The sequence below is a fragment of the Oreochromis niloticus genome, linkage group LG12, assembly GCF_001858045.2.
Source record: "Oreochromis niloticus isolate F11D_XX linkage group LG12, O_niloticus_UMD_NMBU, whole genome shotgun sequence".
NCBI classification, from domain to species: domain Eukaryota; kingdom Metazoa; phylum Chordata; class Actinopteri; order Cichliformes; family Cichlidae; genus Oreochromis; species Oreochromis niloticus.
The window spans coordinates 10,239,384-10,251,322 of record NC_031977.2 but is presented as its reverse complement, the minus strand read 5'-3'; the positions used below and the strand labels follow the sequence as shown (position 1 = coordinate 10,251,322).

The following is an 11,939-nucleotide window of genomic DNA, read 5'->3' as shown; positions in this document are numbered from 1 at the left end:
GCCCATGTTTTTTTTTTTTTTTTTATGACCAGAAATCAGAAAAAACAGTGGAACCTGTTGGAATTAGTTCACTAATATATCAGCAGTACGCCTGCATAAACACAAACTGCCTGGACACTAGTGTCCTTCTGTGATGTCTTGCTATCAGCTGTAACAGATTTCCCTCTTTCTCACAGTTACGCTGTTTAGTTCTCCAGCAGTGTGCTGGGAGGATTGAATGAGGTCACTTTGTGCTTGTTGCCATCTAATTCAGATGGTGTCCCAGGGAAAGTGTCCAACCCTTTTAGGACAACAGCTCCCCCTACTGTTAAGAGTTTTAAAGTTCAACAAGGATCATTTTTAGATAAAAGCGACCCAAAACAGGTGAGAAGTTGGCGTCCAGTTTTAATAGAAACACATACCATATGCTCAACGGAGACATTTATTAAAAGTGATCTTGTGACTGCAACAGGTGACTCGTACTATTGTGTAACACTCACAAGGGGTTTCCTCTGTGAGCTTTTAAAAAGCTGCACTCCGTGTTCAAGATCCGTGACATCATTGCACCTTTCAAATGATCTCTGCTTTTTTATTCTGACTTTAAAGAAAAGAAGCTCTCTGCACTGGCATGTTGTCCTTGTCTTGCTGTTGTGTGACTGTTTGGGTCTTGTACCAAACGTAGGCGTCCGGATATAAATTTAATTTCACAAATACACATCAAAGTTTATAATGCACCATCAATTATCTTAACATTCAGCCACCAAGAGCACTTCAGCTCAAAAGGTGGGTGTGTTCGATTGAATCTTCCAACTTCCCATCCATTTCCTCACCACGTCTCAGTTCTCATCAACAGCTGTAACTTTCTCTTCCAAACATGAATGCTGATGCTTGCTAAGGAAAATGTGGGAGATCATTCGTGTGATCTTAGCAACACAGCATGCCTCAGGTTCAGTGCATCTGCCATCAACAGGGGGGTTTTAAGAGCTCCTGCAGGTCTCCCTGCTGTGCCAGCTGGTAGGGTAGCTGGAGCCTCTTGTTCATCTGGATGCGGAGTGCTGGGCAGTTCTCAACAAGGAGCTGACAGACCTCTTCGTGACCCCCTTCTGCAGCCTGCTCAACCATGTAAGAGAGTAAAAGATGCAGGCACAAGTTAAATGATTATATCTCAGCAGAATGGCTGTGTTATTGCTGGAAATTCTGTACCTTGTGTAAAGGGGACATGCCGTCATCGTCACAGAGTGCTGGATCTGCTCTGTGTTGCAGAAGGAGTCTCACCACATTCAGGTGACCGCAGTAAGCTGATCGATGGAGCGGCGTGGCCCCGCCTGGAGTCTGTGGAGATGCACAGGCACCGTTCTCAAGAAGAAACTTGCACACAGAGAGATGACCACTGCGACTTCCATAGTGCTAAAAGGGAAAACAGCATTAGTAAATTATAAGTTTAGGTACATGGGTACATTAGGTACATGAGCTCATGCTGTGCAGCCAAACATGTTTTCTGTAAACTCACCAGCGCGGTGTATCCAGCTGAGTCTCTCAAATTAGGGTCTGTCCCCTTCTGCACTAAGGACTTTACCCTCTCCAAGTCTCCATTCATTGCAGCAGACCAGATACCTGCACAGGACCCACAGCACTCTACTTCACTGACACATCTTTCAAATCAGAACAAAATAGTATTGCTTGGCCTAGTCTACATCTTTGATAGCAGTGTGGTTTAACTCAACCACCACATGCCTGAAAGGTGAATGCAAACCTCGTTCAAAATCCATTTCGTACAGCGTCTGGTAAACACTAGCAGAGGAGACGGGATGAGAGCAGCACAAACAATGCTGTCTGTCAGACATTTTTTAAAAACGGGATAAATGAAACATTCAAACCTGAAGGTGAACGCAGGTTTATAGTTACAGAAATGCTGTCAAACATTACTCTGTTGACAATAACACGGTTCTTCTTCTACTGCTACTGTTGGGCAGCTCCGTGGCGCATTACCACCACCAACAGGACTACTTCACAACAAACAAGCCGCAAAAATGCTTTTAATGAGCCAATGAATGTTTGGTCCGATAACAAGTTGACAGGTTACATTTGAAATAAGATAAAGGCTGATGTGATGCGAATGAGTCGCGCTTTTCTTCACACGAAACGAAAACCTTCAGGATGGCTAAACGCTAGCGCTACAAATAACTTACGCATGAAACGTGCTTACGTAGAAGCCTCTCAGCCAATTACAGAGCTGTTTACAGGCCCCTTCAGATGCTCTCAGATTTGGTAGCGTTACATAAATGGATTTGTTTAGGCAAATTAGCTGTGGTGACATAATTATTATCAGTGATGCACTTCTACAGCGACTGCAACTGCTCACGCTTACGTTAGCATTTTATAAGCATCAAGAAATTACGTATGCTGTTTGAAACTTATACATATCACAACATTAGCTCTATTTAAATGCTTGACAACAGCACAGATACAATATATTCATAAAGTTGACTTAATAGAAAACATATTGAGCTATTTAAATATAATAATAATACTCAAAGTTCAGCTGTGCCTATAAGTATTCCTCCAAGTTGCACTTCCAAAGAATATCTAGTTTTCCCGATACCTGTGAAGGCATCTTTTGTCTCGTGTTGTTGTCTGATGCAGCAAGCTAGCCAGCTTCATTTGTTTCGGCACACGAAAAGGAGACTAGCTGGGAGAGGATACGTCATTGTCCTATTATTATAGCCTTACTAGACCTTCAGCCATAGCGCGTAAAGAATGAGAAGAGTCACGTTATTTGTTAACGGGACATGTAAAAATGGCAAGGTGGGTAATAGGTGAGGCTGCTGAGTGTGAGAGCTTGGGCCGCAGAATGACTGGCTTTTTCCACTGAACGTACCTAAGGTGTTTCAGGATGCAGTGCTAACTGCTGATACTCAAACGCAACATCATGTACTCATATGATGACAGGGTTCATCTCTGACTTTATTACATTTTTTCCCCAAATAAACTACCGTTGAACTTTAAGGTCAACCACCATTTCCACCGTGACTCATTTATGTCGTGTTAGGCTGGAGTGACCCTTTTGCTTTCAGTCCTTAATCCATTGTTTTTTCCCCCTCTCTCTTTAGGTTGTAGCAGTATACGGAACCTTGTCCGACTTACTATCTGTAGCAAGCAATAAGTTAGGAATCAAAGCCTCCTGTTTGTACAATGGAAAGGGTGGTCTCATTGATGACATTGCCCTTATAAGGTAAGCTCAACTGTGACACAACAAACTTGAAGGTCGCCTCTCTACATTGTGTTTCTGACATGTGCGTCTGTGCCTCTCCCAGAGATGACGACGTGCTCTATGTGTCAGAAGGAGATCCATTTATTGGTGAGTGCTGTCATGTCTGCTGCTGGAGTCTCATCCACTGTCAGAGTGTCCAAAGGTTTCAGTGTCTCTGTTGTCTTCCTTCACTTTATTATCACAGACCCTCAAAATGAAGCTAAGGTTACATCAGATCCGCTGGCAGCTCACACTGACTGGCTAACCCTTAACATTGGTGGCCGTCTTTTCACCACCACCAGGTATTTGTGCTTTAAATTCAGCTTTCATGCCGTACCTCCTTCATTGTTTCTCTGTTTGCTGAATGCATCTTCTTTTATAATCAGGAGCACCTTGGTCAGCAAGGAGCCGGAGAGTATGCTCGCTCACATGTTTCGAGAGAAGGGTACTGAGACCAGCTGATCAATGAGCATTTCAGTTCTTATTCAGCCATGTTATTAAGTTTCGTCAAGCTCTGTGTTGTGTCTGTGTTCAGATGTGTGGGGAAACAAACAGGATGAGCATGGGGCTTACCTCATTGACCGCAGCCCTGAGTACTTTGAGCCTATTCTCAACTACTTGAGACACGGTCAGCTCATTATCAATGAAGGCATAAATATACGAGGTAACCTTTCTTCTATTTCTTCTTTTAAAAATGTTATTCCTAAATGATGAGGTCTACCTGCATGCAACTGATCTAATGTCTAAAATGTTAAAAAATGGAGGGATATGTAGCAATCTCCTAAATGTTTTCCAGGTGTCCTCGAGGAGGCTCGCTTCTTTGGAATTGAGCAGCTCGCTGAACAGCTGGAAGTAGCGATCAAGGTAGTTTACAATAAAATCATGTTTTATGCTGTAAAAATGTTAATAAAAACAAAATGAAGTAATCTGTAAACCATTTAAACCCGATATTTGATAGAGAACAGTACAAAGGAGAGAAAAACCAAGAAGTATTAAAAATTGCATACTCATTTTGAATTTGATGACTGTAATGTCATTTTTTTTTTTTTTTTTAAAGAAACAACACTCTGGGAAAGCAATTGTTGTACTTTTTGTGCATGTTTTTGTTTTTAGTCTTTCAGTCCATGCCAGCTTCGCATTCAGATGCTTTTATTATGCAGCCATGATATGTGAAGCTGGTAAACTGTAACTGAGCATGCAGAGTGCTTGTAACTACAAGCCACATTCACCCGTTACACATATATCTACATAACCACTTCTTTTTTTTCTACACCAAAGCGCTTTGTCTAGCATTCATACTCACACCGATGGTTACATTAGGAGCAACTCGAGGTTCAGTATCTTGCCCAACTATCCCCGGCTGGGGAATCAATCCTCTGACTGATACACGACCTGCTCTACCTCCTGAGTCACAGCTGCCATAGAATGTGGTTGGCATTGTCTTACATGAATAGGGTAGGCTTTCCTTGAAAAGAAAACAAATCAACCTGGAGGTAGAATTCATCTTAAATGGTGTGTTCACAGATGTGCTAGTTACCCATGGCATGTGCATTAATGCACCACCACCACACATGCTGACTTTGACCTGTGCTCTTAATAAGCCGGCTAATCCTATGACTTCCTACTTTCCACCTCCGTATTGATGTTCCATTTATGGGTGCATCTAGAAACATTTTACCGTCATTTGTTTTCAGACGTGTTCCTGAGTCTATTTATGTGTTTAAAGCAGTGTCACTAAAACACAACAATACATTACAAGTTTTTGGTCTTGTCTATTGTGTGCAGTGGACTGGATAAATACCCAGTTATGTTAATGAGCTGTTGTCAGTTAACTTTATTCGATATTATGATCTGCCATGTGATTGCTTCCCCCCCCCCAGTTTTTTGGGAAATTCAATATCGGAATATATTTTTGTATATTTCTCAATTATTTATAACATTTTTTAGTTTCAACATTAATATTTTATTATTATAATTATAATTTGTCTTTGTAAATGCAAAAACTACGGAGTCATTTGGAACTCGCTGAATGCCCAAATTTAAGTGACAATTTTACATCTTACATATCACCTCTGCTTCTTTGGAAACATGGTTGTTAAAAATGTGATCTCTCCCTTGCATGCTTTTTTTTTTTTTTTTTTTTTTAATAAACAGAACTCGCAGCCACCCGAGGACCACTCTCCTATTTCCCGCAAAGAGTTTGTCCGTTTTCTTTTGGCAACACCGACCAAGTCAGAGCTCCGCTGTCAGGTACGGTTAGATGAAACTGTTTTAATTCACTCTCGTATCATCTGATCGAATTTATACTTGACCCTATTGCTCTTAATGTTTCTAGGGACTCAATTTCAGTGGCGCCGATCTGTCCCGACTTGACCTGCGCTACATCAATTTCAAGATGGCTAACCTCAGCCGCTGCAACCTGACACACGCCAACCTGTGCTGCTCCAATCTGGAGCGAGCTGATCTCTCTGGAGCCAACCTGGATGTAAGCGTGGCAGCTCTGTTTTTGTTCAGGCTAAATCTTTTACATATCCGTTCAGTGTCTGTAAATGCTCTTTAGGAGTGAATGCTTCCTCCTCACGTGTATCTTAATGTGCTATTTTTTGTTTATTTTTTTAAATGTTGGCCTTGTGGTGATGCAAAAATGTAATTGTCTTAGGATTTTTGGTCTCTCGATCTGCTGCTCCCTCACTTGTGTAGAAAAAAGGACTACTCTCTTCTTTAATATCTTAAAGATACTGCTACAGATCTTCATCTCACATTCAGCTCATTTAAAAAAAAACAGCACTTTTTTTTTTTCTCCATAATCTTTCCATTAATAATTTGTAGAGGTGAGGTCAGACTATCATAAAAAGTTTTGATCTTTGCTCTGCTGGTTGCAGGGTGCTAACTTACAAGGGGTGAAGATGCTGTGTTCCAATGCTGAGGGAGCTTCTCTCAAAGGATGCAATTTTGAAGATCCATCTGGACTGAAGGCCAATCTGGAAGGTAATCTATAAAAGCTTTTCTGATGAAAAAGAAGGCGGCCTTAGTTTAGTTTTAATTTTTTGTTTTTGTTTTAACTGTACAATTTATTTATTTTTTTTTTAAATCAGGCGCTAACCTGAAAGGAGTCGACATGGAAGGAAGCCAAATGACCGGTATCAACCTGCGTGTGGCCACTCTCAAAAATGCAAAGCTGAAGAATTGTAATCTGCGGGGAGCCACTTTAGCAGGGACAGATCTGGAGGTGAGTCAAGGATTATCTTTAAAAGCACAGAATAAAGTGGGCTCAGGTGGCAGGTTTTGTTTATGACATCAAAACCAGGTGCAGAAATAATGACACTGCGAATCTGAATAAAATTCCCAAAATGTGACGCAGCTTGCAAAAAGCAAAGTCCCAAGTTTTCTTTTTCTTTCTTTTTTTTTTACTTTTTATGTTTCTTGAAATCTTAAAACTTCTAGATGACATGCAAAAACAGGTTTAATTTTTTGCTCTTTCTCCATTTTCTGTTCATTTTAACTTGAAGATCTCAAACTTTCTGCTTTTTGAATGATTGTGGAGCAAATAAACACTGACCTGAAGCACATTTGTAAATGATTAAACTGCTGATTAAAAGCTTCACTAGACTTACAAGAAACCGGTCGATCCGTCACAATCCACACAGCGTTAACACCACAGGCCAAAAAATCGCATCATTACTTAGGAATTTTTATTGTTTTTTTTCTCCTGTCCAGAACTGTGATCTGTCTGGCTGCGATCTACAAGAAGCCAACCTGAGAGGGTCCAATGTCAAGGGAGCCATTTTTGAAGAGATGCTGACCCCTCTGCACATGTCACAGAGTGTCAGATAACTCAACACCACACCTGCAAGTCCAATGCGGGCCACAGCTTTCCCCAAGTCACTCCTTTTCAATCTCTATACCTATCAGTGCAGTGCAGGTATACGTATGCACACCCCTGGCATTCCACCAACATTATGTTAGCTTTAAATATATTGCACTAGAATTTATCCAGGGTTGTCTTATGTATGTTTGTATGGTAGGATGTTTTGAAAATGTTCAGCTGCGTTTATCACCAAAAAAAGTAAAAAGTTCCTAGTGTGTGTAGATATGTGTCTGGATGTAATCCAGTGACTATAATCATTTAGTTTTCATACTTTTATTTCATATTACTTGACATGTAAATAGGAATCAAAGTCAGCTTACCTTTGAGCAGTACAGCTCAGAGCATTGAGCTTCACTGCATGCTGCTGTAGCAGAAACAGAAGGGGGTTAATTACCAATAACTGTGTCAATATATATATATTCTTCTTTAAGTATGTAACTTAATATTGCTGGATATACAACATATTATTATAAAAGAAATAATGCAAGCCAAAGCCATACACTAGCACAGTCTAACAGGCTAAAAGTGCTGTTAGAGCAACGTAAAACTATGCTACAGGCTCGTTTCAAACACAGCTTGAGTATGCAATACAAGATGTATAGCTGTGAGGTTTGTTTTTCGAGTTTGACGTTTTTTTTCTGTCTCCTAAAAAAACAAAACAAAAAAAAGCTTTCCCTCGTTTTGTGCTCTGTGAATCTACCTCTTATTAACCCGAGGTGTGAGTGATCCACAACTGCATGCATTCGGATGTGGCAAAGCTTATCGTAACGTTCATGCACATCATCCGTTATTTATCCGATCCCCAGTACGGCAGGAGAGTCCATTTTCATGTTGTTAAAGTGGGGTTTGCCTGGAAACGTGCTTCATGTATTTATGTATGTCACTTAATCATGCTTTAAACTTGTTTGCACATGTATATGTTAACGTGTAACGTGGTATATCCTTTCACCAAAAAGGTTTGGTGCTTCTCTTATGTAATCTTGTGTAAAGGAAATCCAGTGCTTCCAAAACTTCCCCAAAAAGTCATTCTTAGAGTAGACAGAGGTGTTGTCAGCTGTTTTCTGAAGGATCTCACTTCAGTTCTTGTTCCACAGTGTCCGTTTGCATGTGAGGGGGGAGGGGAAAAGCGGTGTTTGTCTTTGACCAGTGAAGTTTCTCTGGCTGTAGCTCAAAGCTGCACCAATGATGCAATATTATTCACTCGATGAAGTGGAAGGTACCCGGCCTGTGAGAATGAATGATGAAGGCAATCATGTGTATTTCACCCTGAGTGTGAAAACCAATGGAAGAGCTACGGTTATTTATTTTAATACATCTCACTGAATGCAATATGGGGCAGGGGTTGATTTGTTTGAGGCAGGGAGTTGTGTAGTTATCCCTGTCTGTGAATATTGCACTCGACCATGGAAATATGTTTCCATAAATGACTGTTATAAATAAACTGCTATGAAGAAAAAGTCTTTGTCATCGGTTTTTCTTTCTCGGTTGCTTTGGCTCAGTTCTCGAATGACAGTCATCTAAACAACATGTCACATCCTTCAGAACTGCTGCTTGTGCTCATTTGAATGAGCATTTGTCATTCTTTGTTAGAATTTGCAAATGTTTTTAGACATTTTGGCCTATGACTAAGCACAGCTGTCTACAGTTTGAGCAGTCATTAGTTGCACTTGTCTTTATGAGCAAAATGGATAATGTTCCTATCGGCTGAATAGTTCTACTCTTACCACCATGCAAATCGAACAACTGCGGGAATTCAAAGACCTCTGCTCTCTGGTGCAAGAAAAGAAAGTGGCATCAACAGCGGAAATGTACTCAAGAATCGGTCAAGCGGTGGCGGCATTCGCCTTCCTCCGATGGTGCGTCTGGAAGAAGACAAGTGTCACCCTCCTCACCAAAATCTGCCTGTACCGCTCACTGGTATTGCGCATTCTTCTCTACTGATCTGAGCTCTGGATCTTCCTCAAGCACGACCTCAACAAGCTCAAGGCCTCCAAAATGGGCCGTTTGCATCAGATTCTCCAAGTGTCCCTCCGTGACCGTCTCAGCAACAGCGTGACACGTTGTCAATTTCACCAGCAGCCCTAAATGGAAGAGCTGATCCTGAAGCGACAACTGCAATGGTTTGGCCATGTCTGCCGCATGAGCAACCATCACCTGCCATATCGCCTTCTGCTGCAGCAGCGCACCGCCCAGCGTGATGCACCCAAGAAGACTTGGATCAAGCAAATTGAAGACTGTCTTAAGCAACGACGTCTAACCCCCGAGCAAGCAAAGGTCAAGGCCACAGATCGCAAGGCCTAGAAGTGCATTGTTGACCAAGATGGAAACCCTACGGCATCCACAGCGACGTATTTGCTTCAACCTCCCCTGCCGTTGCCAGCTAGGGACAAAACAAAGAACTGTGGAGACTAACTACAGTGAACTCACTTTCAATTCAATTCAATTTTATTTATATAGCGCCAAATCACAACAGAAGTCGCCTCAAGGCGCTTTATATTGTACAGTAGATCGCACAATAATACATACATAGAAAAACCCAACAATCATATGACCCCCTATGAGCAAGCACTTTGGCGACAGTGGGAAGGAAAAACTCCCTTTTAATAGGAAGAAACCTCCGGCAGAACCAGGCTCAGGGAGGGGCGGGGCCATCTGCTGCGACCGGTTGGGGTGAGAGAAGGAAAACAGGATAAAGACATGCTGTGGAAGAGAGACAGAGATTAATAACAGATATGATTTGATGCAGAGAGGTCTATTAACACATAGTGAGTGAGAAAGGTGACTGGAAAGGAAAAACTCAATGCATCACGGGAATCCCCCGGCAGCCTACGTCTATTGCAGCATAACTAAGGGAGGATTCAGGGTCACCTGGTCCAGCCCTAACTATATGCTTTAGCAAAAAGGAAAGTTTTAAGCCTAATCTTGAAAGTAGAGATAGTGTCTGTCTCCCGAATCCAAACTGGAAGCTGGTTCCACAGAAGAGGGGCCTGAAAACCGAAGGCTCTTCCTCCCATTCTACTTTTAAATACTCTAGGAACAACAAGTAGGCCTGCAGAGCGAGAGCGAAGTGCTCTAATAGGGTGATATGGTACTACAAGGTCATTAAGATAAGATGGGGCCTATTATTTAAGACCTTGTATGTGAGAAGCAGGATTTTGAATTCAATTCTGGATTTAACAGGAAGCCAATGAAGGGAAGCCAAAACAGGAGAAATATGCTCTCTCTTTCTAGTCCCTGTAAGGACTCTTGCTGCAGCATTTTGGATCAGCTGAAGGCTTTTCAGCGAGTTTTTAGGACTTCCTGATAATAGTGAATTACAGTAGTCCAGCCTGGAAGTAATGAATGCATGAACTAGTTTTTCAGCATCACTCTGAGACAGAATATTTCTAATTTTAAAGATGTTGCGCAAATGGAAGAAAGCAGTCTTACATATTTGTTTAATATGTGCATTGAAGGACATGTCCTGGTCAAAAATGACTCCAAGGTTCCTCACAGCATTACTGGAGGCCAAGGTAATGCCATCCAGAGTAAGAATCTGGTTAGATACCATATTTCTAAGATTTTCAGGGCCGAGTACAATAACCTCAGTTTTATCTGAATTAAGAAGCAGAAAGTTAGCGGCCATCCAGGTCTTTATGTCTTTAAGACATTCCTGCAGTTTAACTAATTGGTGTGTGTTACCTGGCTTCATGGATAGATAGAGCTGCGTGTCATCTGCATAGCAGTGAAAATTTATGCTATGTCTTCTAATAATGCTGCCTAGGGGAAGCATGTATAATGTAAATAGAATTGGTCCTAGCACCGAACCCTGTGGAACACCATAATTGACCTTAGTGTGTGAAGAGGACTCTCCATTTACATGTACAAATTGGAGTCTATTAGATAGATATGATACAAACCACTGCAGTGCAGTACCTTTAATACCTACAGCATGTTCTAATCACTCTAATAGATTATTATGGTCAACAGTATCGAACGCAGCACTAAGGTCTAGCAGGACAAGCACAGAGATGAGTCCACTGTCAGAGGCCATAAGAAGATCATTTGTAACCTTCACTAAAGCTGTTTCTGTGCTGTGATGAGCTCTGAAACCTGACTGAAACTCTTCAAATAAGCCATTCCTCTGCAGATGATCTGTTAGCTGTTTGACAACTACTCTTTCAAGGATTTTTGATATGAAAGGAAGGTTGGAGATTGGCCTATAATTAGCTAAGACAGCTGGGTCTAGAGATGGCTTTTTAAGTAAAGGTTTAACTACAGCCACCTTGAAGGCCTGTGGTACATAGCCGATTATTAGAGATAGGTTGATCATATTTAAGATTGAAGAATTAATTAATGGCAGGACTTCTTTGAGCAGTTTTGTAGGAATGGGGTCTAAAAGACACGTTGATGGTTTGGAGGAATTAATTATTGAAGTTAACTCAGAAAGATCAATTGGAGAAAAAGGGTCTAACTTAACATCAATGGTACTAAAAGTAGCTGTAGATAAGATTACATCTGTGGGATGATTATTGGTAATTTTTTCTCTAATGATAAAAATTTTATTTGTGAAGAAGTTCATGAAGTCATTACTAGTTAACGTTAAAGGGATTGTTGGCTCAGTAGAGCTCTGACTTTTTGTCAGCCTGGCTACAGTGCTGAAGAGAAACCTGGGGTTGTTCTTATTTTCTTCAATCAGTGACGAATAGTAAGATGTTCTGGCTTTGCGGAGGGCTTTCTTATAAAGCAGCAAACTATTTCTCCAGGCTAAATGATGATCCTCTAAATTTGTGACACGCCACTTCCTCTCCAGCTTACGAGTCATCTGCTTTAGGCTACGTGTTTGAGAATTATACCACGGAG

The 11,939-nt window shown here is 41.2% G+C and overlaps 2 protein-coding genes across 7 annotated transcripts; one reads left to right on the top strand and one right to left on the bottom strand.

Annotated features, from left to right (window-relative positions):
• Positions 1-253: 253 nt before the first annotated feature.
• Positions 254-2,724, bottom strand: ankrd39 (ankyrin repeat domain 39). 6 transcript variants are annotated; one of them, XM_005473069.4, is made up of 5 exons: positions 2,582-2,724; positions 1,733-1,770; positions 1,490-1,593; positions 1,183-1,386; positions 254-1,089 (listed from the first exon to the last, which is right to left on the bottom strand). In XM_005473069.4, exons 1-5 carry the CDS (start codon positions 2,638-2,640, stop codon positions 943-945), a joined length of 552 nt encoding a protein of 183 aa, XP_005473126.1. In that variant the 5' UTR covers positions 2,641-2,724; the 3' UTR covers positions 254-942. The 6 variants fall into 6 exon arrangements, with proteins under 6 accessions (XP_005473126.1, XP_005473127.1, XP_005473128.1 ...); XM_005473070.3 differs by lacking the exon at positions 2,582-2,724 and adding an exon at positions 1,857-2,162; XM_005473071.3 differs by lacking the exon at positions 2,582-2,724 and adding an exon at positions 1,906-2,162.
• On the top strand, positions 2,607-8,554 carry kctd9a (potassium channel tetramerization domain containing 9a). The gene is made up of 12 exons (XM_003445552.3): positions 2,607-2,784; positions 3,090-3,211; positions 3,294-3,337; positions 3,435-3,531; positions 3,616-3,674; positions 3,765-3,893; positions 4,026-4,093; positions 5,384-5,479; positions 5,565-5,714; positions 6,112-6,217; positions 6,325-6,458; positions 6,947-8,554. The coding sequence occupies exons 1-12, from the start codon at positions 2,737-2,739 to the stop codon at positions 7,061-7,063; spliced, it is 1,170 nt and encodes a 389-aa protein (XP_003445600.1). The 5' UTR covers positions 2,607-2,736; the 3' UTR covers positions 7,064-8,554.
• Positions 8,555-11,939: the final 3,385 nt, after the last annotated feature.

Excerpts from the sequence above, each read along its gene's own strand:
- ankrd39 (XM_005473069.4), bottom strand. The coding sequence starts at position 2,640 with ATGAAGCTGGCTAGCTTGCTGCATCAGACAACAACACGAGACAAAAGA. Across the intron at positions 1,771-2,581 it reads GACAAAAGATGCCTTCACAG|TGTTTACCAGACGCTGTACG; the intron begins GTATCGGGAAAA and ends CTCCTCTGCTAG. Across the intron at positions 1,387-1,489 it reads CAGCTGGATACACCGCGCTG|CACTATGGAAGTCGCAGTGG; the intron begins GTGAGTTTACAG and ends TTTCCCTTTTAG.
- kctd9a (XM_003445552.3), top strand. The coding sequence starts at position 2,737 with ATGAGAAGAGTCACGTTATTTGTTAACGGGACATGTAAAAATGGCAAG. Across the intron at positions 3,675-3,764 it reads TCACATGTTTCGAGAGAAGG|ATGTGTGGGGAAACAAACAG; the intron begins GTACTGAGACCA and ends GTCTGTGTTCAG. Across the intron at positions 6,459-6,946 it reads TAGCAGGGACAGATCTGGAG|AACTGTGATCTGTCTGGCTG; the intron begins GTGAGTCAAGGA and ends TCTCCTGTCCAG.